Below are 23,645 nucleotides of genomic sequence, written 5' to 3'. Positions count from 1 at the left end.
CCTCAGGTCTCACAGAATTCAGGAGAGGGGATATAAAGATTCTAAGAGCTTCTCTGATGATAGCTGAGTAAGACACTGATCTGTGAGAATACCAAAATGTCATTAGTAGTTATTTTACTACTACATCAGTTAGAACAGTAGGATTTAGTCTCCCCTCGGCCTATGACTTACACGGTCTTAAGTTCTTAGCCACCAGACCTATCTCCTATAGTAGGCCTTATAGAGGATATGAATGTCACAAAGGAAACAATGTCTTCAAGACATAACATAAACATTACTGATGCACGTATGAACTCACAGAGAAGGACTCAAGTCAGGACTCAGTCCCAGGGCTCATGAGGGAAAGTGAACATGATCCCTTAACTCAGAACCAATCTCCAACTGACAACTGCTTGTAAAGGAAAAAATATCCTCTATGTGGAGTATACAAACCACACTTAAGGGAGACTCCATGCCCAGCAGCAGACAGCCAAGAGAAAACAAATTCAATAGAATTTAAAAAAATAACTTTTCCCCCTTTTAATTTGTCTATTTGATTTTTAAAGAGGAGGAGGAGGCATGGACTTGGATGGATAGGTAATATCTGGAAGAAGGGAAACCATGATCAGAATATGTATGAAAAACTATGTCCACATATATTTTTCCTGTCTGTTCTCCAAGACTCAATCCCTGAGACTCATCCCTGGACCTTCAACAAAACACCAACTACAGACTGTCCCCCCACCACCCACATACTCATTGCTGGGAGGAATGCAAGCTGGTACAACCCCTTTGGATGTCAGTGTGGCGATTTCTCAGAAAATTAGGAAACGATCTTCCTCAAGACCCAGTAATACCACTTTTGGGTATATATCCAAAAGATGCTCAATCGTGCCACAAGAACATGTGCCTAACTATGTTCATAGCAGCTTTGTTTGTCACAGCCAGAACCTGGAAACAACCGGAATGCCACTCGACTGAAGAATGGATAGGGAAAATGTGGCACAGTTACACAATGGGGTACTACATAGTAGAAAAAAATACCAACATCTTGAATTCTGCAGGAAAATGGATGGAGATAGAAAGCATTATTTTGAGTGAGGTAATCTAGACACAGAAAGACAATTATTACATGTACTCACTCATAGGTTGTTTTTAAACAGAAAACAGAGAAAGCCATCCTACAAACTACAACCCAGAGAATTTCGACAACAATGCGGACACTAAGAGAGACTTACATGTATCTAATCTACATGGGAAGTAGAAAGTAAAAAACACAAGATCTCCTGAGTAAATTGGGAGCATGGGGATCTTGGGGGAGGGTTGAAGACGGAGAGGAGCAGAGAAAAATGTAGAGCTCAATAAATATCAATAAAAAATAAATTCAATTACTAGAATAGAATTAAAATGAATATACAGCATACCTAAACTTACAGGATATATGAAACTGGTTCTAAGAAAATTCAAAGCATTAAGGGCCAACATTCAAAATAAAAAATCGAGAGATCTCATACTAGAAACTTAGAAACACACCTGAAACTGCTAGAACAAAAATAACCAATCATACCAAAGACTAGACAGCAAAAAAATAAGTAATCTGAGGGCTGAAAACAGTAAAATTTAAACAGAAAATACAAAGAATCAACTGAATAAAGAACTGGTTCTTTGAGAAAAATCAGGAAAATATATAAACGCTTACACCAACTAAGACAGAAAAATATCCAAATTTATAAAATTAGAGATGGAAAGGGAGACATAACAACAGATACTGAAGAAATCCAGAAAATGTTAAGGACATACATTTAAAATCATGTACTCCACCAAATTGAAAATTTTAAAAGAAACATTAATTTTCTAGATAGACACTACTTACTAAATTTAAATCAAGATCAGATGAACAATGTAAAGAGACCTAAAACCTCTAAGGAAATAGAGCCATCATGAAAAGTCACCTTCCCCCTGGAGCCCCAGGACCAAATGTTTTAGTGTAGAATTTCAACAGACTACATGGGTCTGCACAACATCTTATGTGTGTACATTATACAGCTTTTTTTTTTTTTTTGAGACAGGGTTTCTCTGTATAATAGTTCTGGCTGTTTTGGAACTTGCTTTGTAGACCAGGTTGGCCTCAATCTTGCAGAGATCTGACTGCCACTGTGTCCTGAGGGCTGGAACTACAGGTGTGTGCCCCCATGGCCATCTTTTAGCTTAATATTTTCATGAGACTCCTGACTATGAGAATGAGTGGGTATCTGACTATTTTGCCCACTCTTGGAGCCGTTTTTCTTTTGTTGAGTTATGTCAAACTTTGATACAATAGTATTTACTTCATCTTATGTTTTATTTTTGCAAGGTGGGGTTATTTTATCTTAAAAGTCTATTCTTTTCTAATAAGAGACAGAAAGGGGGTAGATCCAGAGGTTAGAATCCATGACTACCATGGAAGAAGAATGGCAATGGAAAACAGGATCGGGTTTGAAACCCCAGAGTTTGTATCTTGACTGAACAACCATGAGATAGAGAAAGCTAACCGGGAATGGTGTGAGCTTTTTAAAATTTTAAGTTTCATTGTTTTTTTTTTTTTTTTTTTTTTTGGTCAAAATCCAACAAGCTTAATAGCACACATTAATTTCTGAGTCTCCCATTGTATTTATTATTGGTCCTTTCCAAATTTTCACTGTTGGAATGTCTTACTAACTTTGAAAGAAGTCTGAAAAATTGGTAACACGAGTATTTAAGCTTTTAAAAAAGCTTTTCCTGAAATCTTTTTCTTTTCCCCCTCAAATTAAATGGAAGTATGCCAATATATAGATAGACAAACAAAAGTACTGGCTGCTTTGGCAGAGGTTCAATGTGAGGGATTACTCACATTGTTGAGGATATCTCAACAAAAATCTTTAACTCCGATCCCAGGGAATCAACCCTTTTTAGGCTTCTGTTGGCAATGCAGGCATGTAGTTCATAAACATATTTTAAGGCAAACCACTCATTTACATAATAAAAATAAAGGGGAGGGAGAGAAGGGCATATCTACCTTTTCATATACTTATAAAAAAAAAAACTTGTGGAAGTCTGTTATCAGTCTTTTAAAGTGACCAGGAATCAAATGCTTTAAGAAATATGTAAACAGAGTTAAGTAGATTATTTAAAGAATACATTTGATTTAATATAATGCTTATGTGACTTTAAAAGTCACTAATCCAGCTTATGAACAAATTCTGTACACTTCTAAGATTGCTTATAGTAAGTACTACACCTTCAGTGGGTTATGGTGAAATATACTTTTAACCCCAGCACTTGGAAATCATGGAAAGGAAGATCATTCTTGAGTTCTAGGATAACATAACCCTATATCAAAAGACAAAACCACAATACCCGACACAAGAAGCCCTCTTTTGAGTTATCGGCTAGAGCTGCCCAAAAGACTCTCCCAAGCATACAACGTATTGCTACTGCCTTTGGTTACTTCCATAAGTAGTAACTAAGTCCCTACTGCTGCAGACTCCATGCACCTCAAAAACAGGACCCAGTGCTGTAACTGACCTGAATGATCTCTCTTTGAGGACTAGCTTTTATGAGCCAAAAAGCCCACAAAGCTTACAAAATCCTACACAAAGATGATGATGGCTTTGAACAACATTAAGGAGAAATATGACATGGTAACCCTATTGTGCAGTAGTGTTACACAACTTGGTGGTAATAAAAAGCTCTCTAATTGTACTTAAGACCAGAAGAGAGAAACCATGTCCAGTGTTGGAAATAATAGCTTATTCAGTGCTAATCAAATCACGGTTATAAGAGAATCTAAAATCTCTAGTTTAGCACATAATACTTAGCAACAATCTATAATCATTTGTGTTTATACTCACAAAAAATGTAGTCTTGACCCCTCATCAAGAAAATTTGTCTTTACAACAGAGATCCCTACGTAATGATAGAAGCAAAAACCCATCCTGAGTGAGTTAACCCAGACCCAGAAAGATGATCATGGTGGTACTCACTCATAAGGGATACTAACTGTAAAGCAAAGGATAATGAGCCTATATATCGTCCCCAGAGAAGCTAAGAGACAAGGTGAACCTGAAGAGAAACATATATAGATCCCCTTGGAAAAGGGAAATAGACACAATCTCCTGAGAAAATTGGAAGGATAGGGGTGGGAGGAGAAGGAAAGGCAAAACAGGAGGAATGGAGAAGGGGAGGGGAGAACTCAAGGAAATGGGATAATCAAGATGGGGGAAGGACAGAGAAGGAGAGCAAGGAAGGAGATATCTTGATTGAGGGAGCCACTACGGGGCTAGCAAGAAACCTGGCACTAGAGAAATTCCTAGGATCCACAAGGATGACCCTAAGCAATGGTGGAAAGGTGAATGAACTGGCTTTGCCCTGTAGCCGAATTGATGTCTATCTTAAATGTCACCATAGAACCTTCATTCATCAACTGACGGAAGCATAGGCAGAGCACCACAGTGCAGCACTGCTCTGAGCTCCCAAATTCCAGTTGAAGAGTAGTAGGAGGAGTAAGAATATGAGCAAAGAGGTCAAGACCATGATGGGGATACCCACTGAAGCAGTGTACCTGAGTTAATGGGAGCTCACCAACTCTGGCCAGATGGGGAAGGAACTAGCATAGGACTAAAGTAGACCCTCTGAATGTGGGTGATAGTTGAATAACTGAGACAGACTGCCAGGCTACTGGCATTACGATTTATCTCTACTTTATGTATTGACTAGGATACCTTGCTCAGCCTAGATATAACAGGGAGGGCTTTGCTCCTTCCTCAGAACAATGTGCTAACCCTCTTTGAGGAGCAGATGGGGGTGGAATGGGGGTAGGGTGGAAGGATGGGAGGAGGAGAGGGAAAGAGAACTGGGATTGGTATGTGAGATGAAAAAAGATAGTTTTGTTTTTCTTTTTAGTTAAAAAAGAAAACCAAAAGCATTCAAAGTATAGAATTGTGAAGTCCAGTCCCATGGGATACATGATGTGGGATTCCCCTTCTATATGCTGTGATTATGTCTTTTATTACTATTGGCTAATAAAGAAGCTGCTTCGGCATATGGCAGGGCAGAATATAGCCAAGCTGGAAAAGATATAAAGAAGAGAATAGGCAGAGTCAAAGAGATGCCCCGTCATTGCCAAAGGAGAAAGAGTCCAGAACCGTACTGGTAAATCACAGTCTTGTGGTGATACACAGATTAATAGAAATGGGTTAATTTATGATATATGAGCTAGCTAGAAATATGCCTAAGCTATTGGCCAAACAGTGTTTTAATTTAATTAATATAGTGTCTGTGTGATTATTTGGGTCTGGGCAGCCAGGAAACCAACAAGCAGTCTCCATTTACAGATACACCTACAAAACGGTTGCAGAAATGGTTCAGGGAGCGCTGCAGAAAAGGTTACTACCTTTTGCAATGAATTTTCAAGAACCAAAAGACCAGAAAGTTTGATAAGAAAATTTGCCTCCTAGTAATATCAGAAACCACATCCATGAAGTCTTATCAATGGGAATGTTTTAAATATGAACTGAACAAAGACACCAATTAACATGTCAAACTCAACAGCCCATAAGGTCTCAAGTCTACACAAAGCAGCAAAAAGCAACTAAGGATTGCTCTCAGGTATGAGAAATAGTCTCAAAGAACACATCTGTTGTTAAATACCAAATGGCAAATTTTGAAAACAAACATAGGCAATAACATAGAAAATGTGGTCACGAATTTCAAAGGTGGGAGAGGTATAGGGGCGTTGAAAGGAAGGAAAGTAAAGGGGGAAATGCTTTAATTTATATTAAAATCCAAAACAATAAAAGAGGAACCTGATGCCTTTGCAGAAGATCTGGGTTTGGATGCTAGCAACAACATGGTGGTTTATAACCACCTGTAACATCCGGTTCTGAGGAACTGATTCTATCTTCTGGCCTACATGGGCACCAGCACACATGGGAGGCAAAACACCAATATACATAAAATAAAATCTTTAAAAATAATACTATTAATACTTTTATCATTTGAATTTTATTATTACTTGAATTTTGTGATACAAAAGCACACTAAAATGTATTGTATGTCTAGAATATGAATAGTATGAATGGATAGTTATGGCACTGCTAGTATCAATATCATAAAAAGGTATGTGGGAGGCCACAAATATATTTTACTCAATTAAAAATACCTTATATTTTAATACATATTATTATAAAAGGCAAATCATAGTTTTATAGAAATATATATGTTTTGTTTTCTTCCTCAATTGTAATATGTACAATTATTCAGTGGGATACTACTGTTATCATGCAAATAATACATAACTTTAGGGGTAGAGTACTTTTGGAGAAACCTGAAAATTGGAGTAATATGGAAGAACAAAATTAGAAATATTGACTAGAAAAGTAAACCTTTTGGCACATCTGGGGATAAAATAGCAAAAAGAAATAGCAGAAACAGGTAAGAACAAAGCATAGCTTACACTACAGAATCTAACAATGTAGTATTGCATATAAATATCATTATGATCTACAGCTGCATGATGTGGGTGGGAAGTCTTGCTTTTATTGGTTAATAAAGGTGTTTGGCCAGTGGCTTGGCAGAACAGAGCTATACGGAAAAACTAAACTGAATGCCAGGATAAAGAAAGAGAGTCGAAGAGAAGCCATGCAGCTGCCACCAGGGACAGATGCGCTGGAACCCTGAAGGTAAGCCACAGTCACATGACAGATACAGGGGTTGTAATAAAAATGGGTTAATTGAAGATGTAAGAGTCACCCAGAAATATGCTTAAGCTATTGACCAAACACTATTACAAAAAATATAGTTTCTGAATGATTATTTTGTGTTCTGGGCAGCCGGGAACAAACGAGCGATGACTGACTACAGTAGCAGTTCATCTGAATGGAATTAAATTTAAACTGAAACACACAAATTGAGTCATTGTACTATAAATATCCAACTGCAAAGGAAAAATGAACTGACACATTAAAAGAACTTGCAGTAAGTAGAACAGAAATAAGTGGTCACAAGTTAGAAGAGCCCTGTTCTAAATAATCTTAAATGGACAGTGTAGTGCCCAGATAAAAGAACTTTAAATTCTTGTTGTTCTGGCTAGTTTTGTGGTCAACTTGACCCAAGCTGGCTTATCTTAGAAGAGGAACTTCAACTGAGAAAAAGATCCTATGAGACTAGCCTATGGAGCATTTTCTTAATTGATGACTGACTCTATATATTTGGTGCCACCTCTGGGATGGTGGCATCGGAATATGAGGAACGCATGAAGAGCAAGACATATTTCAGATTCTTGCATTCATGTTACTGCCCAGACTCCTCAACACTGGAATATGATCGAGAGTTATAAGAAGCAAAGTTTTCCTCCTCAAATTGTTTATGGTGTTTTATCAAAGCAACAGAAACCCTAATTAAGATACTTCTTAAATATTAGAGCTCTTTTCCTAAAAAGGAAAAAAAATGTAATGTAACTTACACATAAAAAGTGAGGGAACTAATGTCAAAATTAAAAACACTTAAAAAAAAGGGCAAAGAACAAATCCTAACCTCAAAAAAATATTAAAAATGAAAAACAGCACCTATAAGTAAAAAGACTCAAAGATAACTAATTATAGTGAATGAACCCAAAAGTATGCTTAAACTCATACTGAAAAAAAATAAATATATAAAATAATGAGTAGTGAAATGTTTAATGATAGTAAAAACATTTTATTTACATTTGCATTCTTGTTACTGCACTGACTCCTTAGCATTGGAATATGATAGAGTGTTATAAGAAGCAAAGCAATGTTTTTCTCTTCAAATTGTTTATGGTGTTTTACCAAACCAATAGAAACCCCAACTAAGATACTTCTTAAATATTAGAGCTCTTTTCCTAAAAAGGAAAAAATATAAATAAAAGGCAAAGAACAAATCCTAAACTCAAAAAATATTTAAAATGAAAAACAGCAGCACCTATACATAAAAAGCCTCAAAGATATGGTAACTAATTATAGCAAATAAACTCGAATATATGCTTCTTAAAATTCATACTTAAAAAATAAAAATAAAATAATGGATAGTGGAATGTTTAATGATAGTAAAAACATTTTATTTATGTAGAATGATGGATCATAATCATGCTTATTTAAAAAGAAAATTTTGACAAGGTGTTGGTGGTGTGTAACACGAATGGGGGCCTGCTTGTTGTTGGGGTTTTTGTCTCGCCTGGTACTCCACAACTGTTTAGCCCCCCAAAAAATCACACATAAGAGTCTCCATAAATTATAAGCTGATTGGCCCATTAGCTCTAGCCTCTCACTGGCTAACTCTCAATCTTGATTAATCCATTTTTCTGATCTATGTTAGCCATGTGGCTTAGTACCATTTTCAGTGAGGCAGATCACATTCTGCTCCTTTGGTGGTCTGGGCAGGAGTGGGAGGAATCAACTTCCCCCTTCCCAAAATTCTCCTGTTCTCATTGTATCATTTCTACTTCCTGTCTGGTTTTCACGCCTATACTTCCTGCCTGGCCAATCAGCATTTATTTAAAACATGATTGACAGAATACAGACAATTCTCCCACACCAGAGGTGCACACCTTTAATTCCAGCACGCAGAAAGCAGTGATAGGTAGATCTCTCTGAGTTCAGTGCCAGCCTTTTCTACAGAGCTGGTTCAAGGACAGGCTCCAAAGCTACATAGAGAAACTGTCTCAGTAAACCAAAAAGAAAAATTTGAAAACTTGGCACGGTTGTTTACTCTTGTAATACCATCATTTGGAAAGCAAAGGACAGAGGCTTTATAGTTCAGGGCCAGCTTCAGGTACACAGTATTGAATGTTAGTGTGCGCCAGACAAATTCTTGTCTAAAAAGTAAACAAACCAAAGCCAAACAAGAAAACACACCAAAAAGGAAATTCTCATCCATAATCTTACAAACACAGAGACTGATGATGAAATAAGCTTGATATTTGCTTTAGTTGAGAAGTATTGGTTTCAAATAACTATAAATTAGTATTTCATTTTATGAATTAGAAAATAAAAGCAAGATAAAACAAAAAATACAAGAGCTCTATATTTTGAAGAATAGGGATTACGTTATCTCAATTTTTATACTTACTATTCATGACAATAGAATAAGAAAAAACTGAGTAAAAAGGACATCTGAAAAACTACTATTATTTAAACATTACAACAAATATCCCAATCTTTGTCTTTAAAAGCATAACTAAGTTATATAAAAACATAAATAAAATTCACACATAATTCACCTGAATTGTTGCCAAAATCCTCTGGGCACATAGTATTGTAGTTGAGAAGAAGCTAAATGTCCAAAGATTATCTGAAGGTGTTTTAAAACACCAATGTTGTACTCTTTTCTATCTTCTACTTTCCTTAATGTGGGTTTGTCTTCAAACTGATGAAGATATCCAAATATATCTCTGGGATCAACATGACTCTAGAGATCACCAATAACACAAAATAATAATGAGCTAACCTACATTTTCAAATACCACAAAATACGTTTAAATAGAAACTACGTAGGGAATACATTAGTAGTGTCTTAATATTACATTGAATTTCCTGTTTGTAAAACACATTTCAATTTATACGATTATTTATTTCCAGGTGGGCTGTTACGAACCATTTTAGATGTAATAAAATACAATTGGGGAAATGGTATAGTGGGTAAGATAACTTGATGTTATCAGTACAAGGTGAATATAGCTGGGTATGCCTTGTAATCCCAGCACTAGGAGGCAGAGAAAGGTAGAGCAGACTATGACAACTCTCTTGTTATTTTAAATAGCAGAACTAATAAAATTTCTATTTAGTGGAAAATCCTGACTCAAGGGAGCAACGTAAAGTGAGATAGAGGATGAAACTTTTCATTGTCTGGCTTCTGCATGTGCATGCATAGCAACCCACCCCACCAGAACACACAGACACTACACAGAGTTACTATAAAAAATAATAACATTGATTAACGGTCTAAATTTTAGTCAATTAGACTAGAAAGGAAACAAATGAACATGCGCAGATGATAAAATTTCTAGTATTCAGTATCATTTTGAGGGAGCAATACTTTATCTGTGCTTTATATTTCTATAACATGAGAACTACTAACACCTAATATTAGAATATTTAAGAGGAACCCACCACAATTGTTCTAAATGATATAGTCCCTTTGTAGTTATGTAGGCAGAATTTAGTGGTTATACAACTTAGCTGTTTATTAGAAAACTAAGCATCTTTTTATATGCTTTATCCTACACCTTAAATTCATAATATAAAAGAGTACTCATAATCTTGGTATAGAAGAAAGCATACAAGCAGGCAATAAATGGTAGTACAGACAACATGAAACATAATAAATCACAAAAGTGAAACATTTAATTTCAATTTTTATACATTGTTTGTATCATTTACTTGTAGTTAGCACAATCAGACATCTTTATCAGCACTGAAATCAACAATCTAGAAGTAGCATGATCTACTAGAATCTCGAAATTCAAATGGCCATGTATAACCGAAATCCAAAAGAGAAAACATACACAGATCTCACATATTAGGTAAAATAACCATGCTTTCTTCTACGGAAGACATAGGTTTGGTTCTCAGCACCCAAAGGGTGGATAATAATAGTCTATCACTTTAGTTCAGAGAATCTAATACACTCTTCTTGTTTCTGCAGGCACTTGCACACACACCCACAGAGAGAGACAGAGACAGAGAGAGAGAGACAGAGAGAGAGAGAGAGAGAGAGAGAGAGAGAGAGAGAGAGACTATAGGTATGTATACACACATACATGCAGGAAAAACTCAAATACACAAAATAAAAATGTTTAATAGAGCAAAAATCAAAACAAAAACCAAAACACAAAACAAAAACCTATCCTAAAATCATGTGACAGAGCATCCATTTGGAAACATAAATGGACTCAGATAGAAAAAAAAATGAGTAGAAAGAACAAGGCTAGAGATTGTCAATTCCAGATTTTAATTTATTACTTAACTACAGAAATAAAAATAAATGGTACTGGCATAAAATAGATATGCTGGCCTATAAGCAAGTAAGCGTCAAATGAGTATACACAATTCCAGCAATTTAATCTCTGACAAAGATGTAAAAACACACAGTGAAGAAAAAAAGTACTTAAAAACCTGGGTGTCCCCATGAAGAATCATAAAATCAGGCCTGTACACCTATCATCCTGCACAAAAGTAACTCCACATGGACCTAATATTACCTTGAAACCTGTTAACACTGAACAAAAACACTGGGAATACCTTACATATATAGATAAAGAAATGATTTGATTTTCTGCTTATGATTTTCCAAGAAGTAAGGCCAATAATTGACAAGTGGGACTTCATAAAATGAAACAAACCTCCTACACAGCTAAAAAAAAAACCAAGACAACAACAAAAAAAATGGTAAAAAGGAACCCACAGAATGGGAGAGAAACTTTGCCAGCTGTACATCTGATACAGAATATCCAAATATATACAGACATCCCTCAAAAAAGTCAAGGAAACAAATGATACAGATATGGGCTATGCATATGACTAGAATCCCAAAAGACATAAAAATAGGTAAGAAGTATCTAAAAACAGACAAACCAATCAACTGACAAACAAAAAAATTACAACCATTCACTTGTCTTAGGAATTATAGAAATATGGAATCCTAACAATATTGAAACTTCATCTGACATCAGTCAATAGCAAAAATCAACAAAATGATCAAAAATTAAAGATGAACAAGATGTAGAAGAGGGGGCATTTTCCTTTATTGTTGGTGGGCTTACAAACTGGTCCAGCCACTCTGGAAATCAGTATGGAGAAACCTCAAAAAGTTAAAAATAAACATACAATCCAGTTTTCTGTGCCAAATGCCCAAACAATAATACCCTACTCCATTAATTTCTACTCTACTGATGATAGCCAGAAAATGGAAACAACATTTAACCAACAAATAGCTAATTAAAACATGACACATATACTATAAAATACTATTCAGCTGTATGAAAACCTAAAATGTAATCAGCAAATAGACATCATATTGATTGACTTAACCTAGACTCAAAAAGACAAAGGCTACACATTCTCTCAACTGGGGTTCCTTGCTGCAAACTGTCAGATGTGAGTAAGTGTTACTGTGAGTAATGCAGAAACCAGAAAAAGTAAAAGCTGTAAGAATCTTTACTTTTAATAAGTATATGTATAGTTTATGTTGTTATGCTTTATTTGACCTGATGATACTCTTCACAAGAGCTATATATACTAGCAAAATCCCAGAAAGAGTCATGACACAATCCCTTTTGAGTTGTCCAGGATGCTCAAGAGACTCTCAAAAACAATTTGGGCTACTGCTGTTTCCCTTGGTTGTTTCCCAGAGTTTGAAAGTATGTCTTTACTGCATAAGAAAACATATGGAGAGTCAAAACTGGATTGGGCCTGAAAGCCTAATTGATAAGTACACTAGCCTTCATAGAAAGAAAGGGAAGCAATCAAATCGAGCTGTTTTGACTATAAACCACAACAAAAACCAGTGTGACTAGACACCCGTAAAGGTGACAACAGGTGTAAGCCATAGCTCTCCACTTGGACTTAACCAATTAACAGGAGAGAAATCTAGTGGCGCACGCCTTTAATCCCAGCACTCGGGAGGCAGAGGCAGGCGGATCTCTGTGAGTTCGAGGCCAGTCTGGTCTACAAAGGGAGTTCCAGGACAGACTCCAAAAGCTATAGGGAAACCCTGTCTCAAAAAAAAAAAAAAACAGGAGGGAAATCATGCCTGGTACTGGAAACCCAGCTTAACTACTTGGTTAAGCTTTATTAGATCTTGGATCTTTATTAGATCATGGATCTTAATAAAGAATTTACTACTGACACATTACTAAGCCAGTGTATCTCAAAATTGGGTTCTAAATATTTTTCCTTATACTTTCATCGAAGAAAGGTGGTGGTGGGAGAAAATAGGAAATGATAATTATATTTTAATAAAAGCATAAACAGAATCATGCTAGTTATAAATATTTTTAATATAACTTAACTTTTTGTCTACTTTTGCTTCATTTGAGTACATTCAGTGGGTACTGTAGTAATATTTCATTTGTATTTTAATAAAGTTTAGAGAGTAAAATAGCTGCACTGATCATGCTTATACACCAGGCAGTGGTGACATACATCTTTTATTCCAGTAGTCAAAGTACTTGCCATAGAAACCGGGTAGTAGTGGTAAACACTTTTAATTCCAGCACTAGAGAGAAATACAAAATGAAAGGAGATAGCTCTAACACTATTCTGAGGATTCTTGGAGGCAGGATTGCCATTTCAGACTGAGATAAAGGTAAGAGACAGTTGGCTGGCTGTTCTGCTTTTCTGACCTTCAGCCTGAACCCCAATTTCTGTTTCTGGGTTTTTAATAATCATGCAACAAGGTACTCTGATTATCTGCTTATGTTTGTTAATGTTATCAATAAATTATACAGTATTGCTGAAGAAACAGCTCTGTTCCATCAAAAGGAACTAAGATTTGATTAAAATACTAAGGGAACGCTATGAAAAAAGATAGTTCATAAAAAAATAGCAGGAAAGTTTTACAATAGATTGGGTACACAGTAAGGATAATTGCCAAAAATAGTTAAAAACTAATTGTATTTAAGACATCACAGAAAACAGAAAACAGGAATACATCAACTGTGTTTGAGGGAAGAACATAAAACAAGTAAAATTTTCTATTGTACTTTCCAGTCTGTAGTATATAATGGGGTACTATAATACCCTAGACATACCAAGTCAGACATTATTCTACCACCAGCATCAAAGACAGTAGAGAATACTATTCAAGTATAACAACCTGAGAGTGAACTGGGAATACCTGGTTTTAGGATTTGGAAAAATAATACAAAAACTGACTGAAACTTACCTTACTGCCCTGCTTTTCATCCTTGAATGTATCATCATCTATAGTACTCCCTATGTTTTCAATTGAAAGAATACTATTCCTGATAAGAGGAATCATGTATAATTGCTGGATCACGGAGTTCATATAACAAGTAGCACCAGCATTTTTGAGTCCCACAAATCCTCTTGGTGGGCGCGGTCCAACAGGTGGTAGATATTCCCACTCAGTAAGTGCTTCACAAGCTGAGAGAAGAAAATAAAATGTTTACAGCAAGAAAGTGATGCTTTTAATTTACAGCTCTTTTAGGCTAAGAAATTACTATTAGGAACTTTTTATTTTAAAGCACAAGATTTGGAATACTAAAATTTTCCTTTAGCAATGAGTCAAACTGATTTCATAATTTTATTGACATTACTTCTATATTTCTTAGAAATATTAGTATAAGATAGGATTGCATATTATTTAATATTTTAATAACTTAGTGTTATATAATAAATTTATACTGCATAACACTAATTAGGACTATATACTAAATTTCTGTAATTTAGTAAGACAATAATTAAAAGAATAAACATTAAAAATAGTTTGTACTTTTAAAAATTAGTATGTTCACAGAATGGTTTTGGTGCACACCTTTAATCCCAGCACTCTGGAGGCAGAGGCAGGTGGATCTTTGTGAGTTTGAGGCCAGCCTACTCTACAAATTTAGTTCCAAAATAGCCTCAAAAGCTACAAAGAAACTCCGTCTCAAAATACCAAACAAAAACAGACCAAACAAACCAAACCAAAACCAAACAAAACACACCCCAAACCAACCTTAGTATGGTCAATTTAGTATGAACAGAACTATACAGAAACAGTTCAAACGTTTTAGTTTTAAATACAAAATCACTTAACTTCAAGCCACAGTTCTACTCATAAAAAAAAAAAAGATTCTTCTTCATAAATATTTACTGTTCCTCATAATAAAGTGAAAAATTTATTTTGCTCTCTGGAGTAGTGGCCCTCAACATGCCTAATGCTGATACCCTTTATTTAGTTCAGTGGTAACTGCCTCAACTCTTTCATTGCTGTGTCATAGTGTGATTTTGCTATGCTTGTGAATTTTAAGTATCTGTGTTTTCTGGGAGTTTTATGAAACCTCTGGAAAAGGAGCATTTGATCCATAATGGGGTCATGACCCCACAGGTTGAGAACCACTGGTTTAGATCTAGCTTTATAACAAGAGAAGTAGATAGTAAAACTGAAATTACTGTGAGAACTATTATTTTATATGTCCTATACTTAGCAAAAATCCAAAAGCAATTTAAAAATCATCAAAAGTCTGTAAATTACAAAAATTAAAATATATTAAATTGAAAGTCATACCATTAATAATTAGAATCAGACCTCTAGCTGAGATTGTGCACACCTTTAATTTCAATACCTGGGCAGAGGCATATTGAGCTCTATGAGTTCACGGTCAACATGGCCTATTAGTAAGTACCAGGCCTACTTAGACCCTGTCTCAAGAAAAACACCAACAAAACCAAACCAACAAGAATCAGACATCAAATGCTGATAAATATATATTAAGTATAAAATAAAGTTGAGAATATTGCATTTACTACATCTCTACTTATATGGGGTGGGAAAAATCAACCTAAGCAGATATAATGTATACGTGTGTGTGTGTGTGTGTATGTGTGACTATCTGTATGTATGCATGTAATATATGCACAACTTGCATATACCCATTACTAAAACAGGAATATGGAATACATGGGAAGTTAGCAGTTTTTGTATGCATTTTGGTATCTTTGAAAACTAGCAATGCAAAAGCATTTTCTGTGCAGCAATGGTTTTACCCGTAAAGATTTGTTTCTTGTACTTGTTTAATAAAATGCTGTTTGGCCAGTAGCCAGGCAGGAAATATAGGTGGTGTGATCAGGCTGAAAATAGAGGTGGGACAATGAGAACAGGAGAATTCTGGGAAGATGAAAAGTCAGTCTGCAGTTGCCAACAGACACAGAGCAAGTAAATGAGAATGCCTCACTGAAAAAGGTACCAAGTTGTATGGCTAACACAGAAAAGAATTATGGGTTACTGTACAATGTAAGAATTAGTTATTACAAAGCCTCGGCTAATTTGCCAATCAGTTTATAATTAATGTAGACCTCTGTGTGTTTTATTGGGACTGAGCGGCTGTGGGACCAGGAAGGACAGAAACCTCTGTCAACAAGTATTAGGGGAAAAAACAAATTCTGACAAAAAAGTTTTGCATTACAAGTTCATTATAAGTTCACCACAACAAAGAATTTCAGCATTCATATAAGAACAAAAAAAGCCAGGCGGTGGTGGTGCACGCCTTTAATCCCAGCACTCGGGAGGCAGAGGCAGGTGGATCTCTGTGAGTTCGAGACCAGCCTGGTCTACAAGAGCTAGTTCCAGGACAGGCTCCAAAACCACAGAGAAACCCTGTCTTGAAAAAAACAAAGACACAAAACAAAACAAAGAACAAAGAGTATGAGCTACTATAACAGAATTTCAGGTCTTAAATTTCTGTTAAATAATGTTACAAATTTAATAAACTATCATGTTTTTATACTAAAATGAGTTCATGTTTTCATTATAATTAAAATTATCTAGCCCCATGCTCCATTCCACATGACTGAAAACAGAGAACTTGCTATACTGCCGAGTGGCCTTCTTTAACTTTCTGTGGACAGCACTGGGGCTGGCCTCAAATTCATCCTTTTACTCCACTCTTCCCAGTCTTAGGATTATTGGTATACAGCTCCAAGTTTAGCTTGACTTTCCTTTTAAGTTTAAAACTCTTGTAAAATCTGCAGATCACTTCATGGAACTCTGAGGGCATGGAAAGCATAGTAAGTCACCTAAATATTCTCTTTGAACCTTAAAAATAAGCCTATTCTCAGAACTCAAGAAAACATTAAATGACATCCATATTAGGGGGTCGTATCTTGTGTAAAAATATTTATATTAGTGGCATTTATTGTTAAACTTTATTATTAAATTACGTACAACACTTGTGATATTTTCAATAATGTAATTTTTCTGTTTGCAGAAATTTCAATTAGAAACACTGGAATACTAAGAAACAATAAAAAGGCTTTACATTTTACTTACTTGTTGTTGTTGTGCTTAAATAATACATTTCAGTCAAACAATTTACTATCTGATTAAGATTCCTTACACAGCCAAAAGCCAAGGCTACGAGTAGTTCAAACCCAGCGTTAACTGTAGTTGGTGAACCACAGACTGGAACAGCTTGCTTGGCTGGCAGTTCTCCACTACTCACATACTGGAGGTAAGCTTTAGATGCAGGAAAGATGAAATCATCAATTAGTTCCTAAGGAATTAAAAAAAAAAAGACATTGCCCATTACATCTCTTGTAAGAAATTACTTTTGTAATAATTTGACATTTAACTACTTAACTCAAAAAGCAGTTTCAGAAATCCTAACAAAACGTTAATAAAACAAAGTAATTAATGAATACCAATTTTCTAGACAAAACAAGTGACAAATCATATACTAACTTTAAGATCATTTTAAATATCAACAAAATACATCCCAGTTATACAAAGCAAAAAAAGAGCACCAAAAAACAAACAAAAAACAAAAAAATAAAACAAGTATTTTAAGAAATTCTCAATGTCAACACAATCCTGGGAAGAATTCAGATGTAGCAAACAGCAAATCATATACAGCTGCTTACTGATCCTATATTCTTTCTGTATTCTTTTGTATAATTATGTTTATTAACAGTTATGAGCCCCCTTTTTATTATCATCTCTTGCAGCAAAAGTCTTGGGAAAGGACAAACCAAGAGTCACTGAAAACTGTGTGTGATAAAATCCATGACATCACTAACCCTCTTTCCCAAATGTCCCCATAAGGTAGTCATTAAATGAAAAAAAATCACAGCACATATTTGGAAAAGGAGAACACAGAGGCACCCAAATGATAATGATGGTCCATTTGGGGGTTGAACGAGGGAGTTTGGAGTAAATACACTGTATACATGAATGAAATTATCAAACAATAAATAATTAAAAACAATGAAAAGTAATTCAAAACTTTAAAAATTAAGGATTTTATTAAGATAAAGTTTTTAAAAAGATAGGCTTTTTAAAAGAATTTTTTAAAGAGAAAAAGAGAAGGAGAGAAGAATAGAGGAAGACGGGGAGAAGAGAAGGAGAGTGGAAGGGAAAGAGAAATAACATAAAAATGGGTGGACAGGGAGCAGGGAAATAATCAAAATTTATGCAAAAATATTTTAATAAGAGAAAAATAATAAAAGCTGGCTTAAACCAGCTTAACAAAAAATATTATTTTCAAAGATATAGCCTACTAATGAGTTTTATCAAAAACATGATAACATATGAAATGTTTCAACAGTTTGCTTTTTCTTCCTTTGGATAAAGAACTCACTTGTGTATCCTCTGGATGATACAGAGATTTGCCTGTCGTAGCCTCTGGAATCCTACAAAGAAGTGTGTGTGTGTGTGTGTGTGTGTGTGTCCCCATGTTGGGGTATAGTTCAGATTTAAAATTTAAAAATAAGGGGCTGAAGAACATGGTTTAGTAGTAGGTAAAAAGAATCTGAGTTCAAAACCCTAGAACCCATGTAGAAATGGGCACAATATTAAGCATCTACAATCCAAGTTTTACTAAAGGGTGGAGGAACAGACAAGGACAATTTCAGGAAGCTTGCAGGTCATCTAATGTGGTGTATTTGGTGGTGAATAACAAGGAATCTCAATTTCAAACAAGGTGGAAGGCTAAACATGTACCATAGTATACCATGAGTATACATACAAGCATACACAAAAGCATTTGAATTTAGAACTCACTTTAACAAGATTAGCACCTCCTTTTTCACAACCAATATGGTATTTTTTCTCTGGAGTTTGAAAGGCTAGTAACTCTTTTGTTACTCCAAGATGGCCTTCCAAGACTGTATCTTCAACACCTGCTTCACCTGAGTCTTTAACATAATCCTGACAAAGAAAAAAGCAATACCAGTCTAACTTATGAGGATAAACTAAGGGGCAGGAAGCCACAATAAAAAAAAGCTCTAAGAATGCATGTATAATTTCTCTGTACAGTTATTTTGAAGCTTTACAATCCTGGGGAAAGAGAAATTTCTATGGCAACAACTAGAATTTGAGGTCACAACTGTCCTTTAATATTACAAAATATAAACAGGGCAGCTAGATAAAGAAAATGGGTTATCTAGTACCAAACAAAATAATGCTGGTTCAGATATCTTTCAGCATCTTAAGGCTTTACATACTAATAGAATAATGCCTATTTTAATGACAAAATTTTGAACTACATATTATAAAATATATAATTTGGTAAATTTAACATTCTGAATAAAAATAAACTAAGAATAATACCAGTAACATAAAAAAATTCAGTGTAATTTGTAATCAGTGTAAAGCATTAGGTCTAAGTAGCACCTGGGAATTGTTGTGAGATCTTGCCTTAAAAGAAAAACACCCCTATCAAACCTAAGAACCAACATATCCCCTAAATGGTAGCACTGTAATACCAAAATAGATATGATCAAACAGCAAACTAACAAGTTTCAAATTCATTTAAGCAAAATAAGATGTGTTTTCTGTAAGTCAACTCCAAGAAACAACAGTTTGTCTTTGTAAAATTTTTGCTGGCTATTTTAAATAGTATTTCATAATGCTCATACTTATTTCCTACTTTTGAGACTTGAAATTAAAGAGAAGATTGTTTACTTTTGTCTTCAAAGAAAATAAAACCTCAAAGTTATAAAACCTCTGAAATGGTTAATCTTCGTTATCAATTTTCTTGGAGTCAGAAGTGTCCAAAAGCGTGAGGTTTTGCATAGAAGAAAATATGTCCTGAATAACAACCTTAACATTCTATAGGGTAGAAGATTGAATGAAGTAAGTGCAGAAACAAGAAATCCACCAGTAGATGTGTGGGCTATGCAACATACTCATACTAACACAGTAGTTCATCTTGTCTCAGACACAAGACAATGAATGACTCTGGCACACTTCAACTGAAATTTCTGAAACAGTGACCAAAACTCAACGATTCCTCCCTAATTTTTATAGCAAAAACATTCTGCTTTTATTACAAAAAGCTAACATATCCTTTCTTTAAAGTTAATTTAATAATAAAATAATCTGAATATTATTCATCTTACCCTAAACCTTTTGAGCCAGTCAATTTCATCACTAAGAAGAACATCAGCATCGGGTACAAGAATACTGCAGTTGTAAGCATGAGTGAGAAGACGCCTCAAAAGTGTGAAGTATTCTTCTGAATATTTCCCCCTCTCTGTTGTGACACTCTGAAATATTAACAAACACAAACCAAAACTGTGATCATTAATGACTTAATTGTCAAAAAAGAAAAAAAGTCTTAATGTTTGTAATACCATATCTATTCCTATAGAACATGAACTAAAAGAAATAAAAGTTGTAGTTTATCTTTGAATATCTCTCATTTTTAAGAATAAATATATTGACAGTTCCATTAAAATTGTCTCACCCCCAAAATGGTAAAGAGTAGAGTAATGAAGAACAGCAGAGGTTTATGTCCCATGCAACATCTGGTACACATTAAGAAGAACTGCTCCTGTGCCAACTGCCGTATAGGTCTGTAATAATATAAGGCAACAAATATACATTAACCCTTCATTAGTAGCAAATAATGAGTTTAAGACATTTTCAGAGTTAAATCTCCTAACATTTATATAAAAGATTAATACTGTGATAATTTACAACTTACAATCTATTAAAATATAAATATTACAAATCAAGGATGGAACTGAATTATGTTAAAGAGAAGCACAAAAAATAAAATTTATGAATCGTTTTTGTTTCATTAAAAGCATGGTGGGGATATTTGTATTGATTGTAAAATACATGATATATATCTTTAAATGTACCTTTATCTAAAATCTGGAAAATCTGTGCTTGCCATTGTGAGTTTGGAAGGATGGTATTAAGGAGTACCTTCAATGAAACCAATGTATTATTCTAATCTGGGTGTCAGAATTGGTGTACTAATAGTGTTTGTCCTTCATTGTAAAAAAGCTCTCAAGATTCACCCCAAAGATCTACACAGTCACATGACTCTCCCACATTATAAACAACATTTCCACTCAGACCTACGATACACTGTATTTAACAGTCCAGTGGTCTTCTGTTTACATGACTTTATTACATCCAAGACAGCTTTAATGTTCAGACCCATATGATGGCCACAACTCTTGTTGCCCAGCCTGTTTACCCCACAACAAATGCAGAGTGACAAAGAAAATCAGCATGCCTAGATCTCAGCATAGAAATAACAACAATGTGAATGAAAAAGTCAGTATCTTCTCTCCAAAACCAAAATGTTTGTCACCAAGAATTTCCTAGATGAATTCTAGAACACAGAATTTAAAAGTACTCTAAACTTTCTCAAAGAATTCAAGGAATTTAAAGACACAATAAAATAACTAAATTTGTCAAGCAAAGCATTTTTCTCAGTATTCCAACAGCACCAAAGTGAAAAAAACGAAAGCGGCTCAGGACAGTTCACAGCACCAGGTTGTGCTGCTAGTAGCCACTCTGCAACCATGACACCTGCTGGACAAAAAAGATTATTACACCTAAAACAATTTACTGTACCTCATAACAGGTAATTAATAAGTAAATATATAATGGCAGACATTACCATGGAAAATTTTAGTAACTTTTTTTGCTAATACTATGGATTGTATTCTGCAAGGCTTATATGGTTACTGTGATACATCCATTTATTGAATATTGGGACTCAGTTGTTTTTCTTCACTAAGAAAATGATCTGATAACAGAGCTAAGAATGAGACAGTTTGAGAAATGATACAGTCTTTACAAACTAATAATTAACAGCTAGCTGACAGGATTAATACCATCAAAAAATCAAGTTACCTGAAAACAATAATACCATTGAAAAGGGTAACATTAATTTGACAGACAAAATTGAATCCATGTCATAGGGTACTAAGAAATTATCTGAAAGAATTCATATTGTTGAGTTTGACAATCAAAATTTGTTAACAAGTTATGATAGGTTAGCAGATAGAGTATCTCTCCAGGAAGGCAATATGCACGCTATTCAAATAATGTCCAAGGATGAAATGTTCCTTTTTAAAACAAACAAACAAACAAACAAACAAAAAAACCCAAAACTTCAGACCTTAGAATCACATGTGAAGAACGAGGACCAGGAGTTAAGTGCTTCAAATGAAATCACTAGAAATACATGCAGGACAAGCGATTTAGACATTAAAAAAGAGAATAGTAAGACGATTTGAAATGATTGAGGAAATTATTGGAGCTGATGAGAGGAAAGGCACAAGGACAGGATTTAACATTGCCAGTAGCTGTCAGAGATGACTTACCCAGGGTTTTTAGCTTCCTCCGCTGTAATCTACTCTGACAAAGCATCAAGTTCTAAAGGCCCTAAAGGATCCAAAGAAGGTAGATGGATACTGATAGGAATGAAGGAGCTAAAAGAAATTAAGCAAGCCATAGTAACTTACGGCTTGCATTCTGCATTTGTTAGAGAGCTGGTAAAGTTATGGGCTTCTAGCATTAAAGTGATGCCACACAACTGGCTTCAGTTACTTTCTTCAGTCCTGGTGGGCCTCAACTGATGTTTAAACGTTATTTTAGGGAAGAGGGAACAGGAGAAAGCAAAAAAGACTTGAGACTTCTCAAGATCAAATTCTTGGTGAGGGGCACTTATGCTGACCACAGGCTCAAGCTCTTTATGATGAACAAATCTTGTCCCTATGCCACGAAGCAGCCTTAAACGCTTGGGACAGGATTCAAGAACTAGGAAAAATGGTTGAATCATATACCAGGGTTAAACAGGGCCAGAGAGAACCTTTTAGTGATATTTTACAAAAATTAACTAAGGTTGTACATATAGGAGTAACAGACCCAGATGCTAGATGAGTACTTATTGAATCTCTGGTTTTTGAAAATACAACTTAGAATGCAAAAAGATACTTCAACCTTTAAAGGTTAGATCAGCACCTATGGATGAATGGATCCTGCACACAATGAACATTGAGACATTTGACTATAATACTCAGGCTTGGGTAGAAGAAGCAATTTCCAAAGGAATGAGGAGACATCAAAATGTCAAATGCTTTAATTGTGATGGAGTATGACATCTGAGAAGGAATTATAAACAAGGAATTCCTAGGAATAATGTCTCTTCTGGGAATATCAGGACTCAGCCTTCAGGTATATGTAGAAGGTGTGGGAAAGGCCGGCATTGGGACAAAGAATGCAGATCAACAAAAGACAGACAAGGCAACCTGACACTATCAGGAAACTCCTTGGGTGGCATCTCCCAGACCCCAAGCCAAATGTGGTACAGTCAATCCAGTCACTGTACAGGACATGTCTCACCAGGAAAATTAAAAAAAAAATAAAATTCCAGAGCCTTCTGTAAAAGACCATACTGTTCTGGATGATGGAGTAATCATGGAGTATAAATCAAAAATTCCAACAGGAAATAGGGAACGTATATTCTGGTAGAATCATCAAATGATCAAAGATGTGTATAAATGGTATTGTAACTGTGGGTTTGATAGACACAGGTTTGTATGTGAGTATTAATATTCCAGAATCTTGGCATCCAAATTGGCCGCCTCAAGAGGCAAATATTCAAATACTAGGAATTGGAACAATTCCTCAAGTTAAACAAAACACAAGATGGGTTGACTGCA

General features: G+C 35.1%; 1 protein-coding gene across 1 annotated transcript in view; it reads right to left on the bottom strand.

The window, feature by feature from the left end:
* Nucleotides 1-23,645, bottom strand: part of LOC130868819 (probable ubiquitin carboxyl-terminal hydrolase FAF-X) — a 176,430-nt gene that overhangs the window by 24,961 nt on the left and 127,824 nt on the right. The window contains exons 27-32 of the mRNA XM_057760841.1: nt 20,423-20,531; nt 20,076-20,222; nt 18,736-18,882; nt 17,008-17,230; nt 13,900-14,120; nt 9,236-9,423 (exon numbers count right to left, since the gene is read on the bottom strand). Coding sequence (XP_057616824.1) covers nt 9,236-9,423; nt 13,900-14,120; nt 17,008-17,230; nt 18,736-18,882; nt 20,076-20,222; nt 20,423-20,531 — 1,035 coding nt within the window. The remainder of the gene's footprint in view (nt 1-9,235; nt 9,424-13,899; nt 14,121-17,007; nt 17,231-18,735; nt 18,883-20,075; nt 20,223-20,422; nt 20,532-23,645) is intronic.

This window comes from Chionomys nivalis, chromosome Y (assembly GCF_950005125.1).
Source record: "Chionomys nivalis chromosome Y, mChiNiv1.1, whole genome shotgun sequence".
Lineage (NCBI taxonomy): Eukaryota > Metazoa > Chordata > Mammalia > Rodentia > Cricetidae > Chionomys > Chionomys nivalis.
Note: the sequence above shows the minus strand (reverse complement) of the source record. Positions and strands in the feature narration are given on the sequence as shown.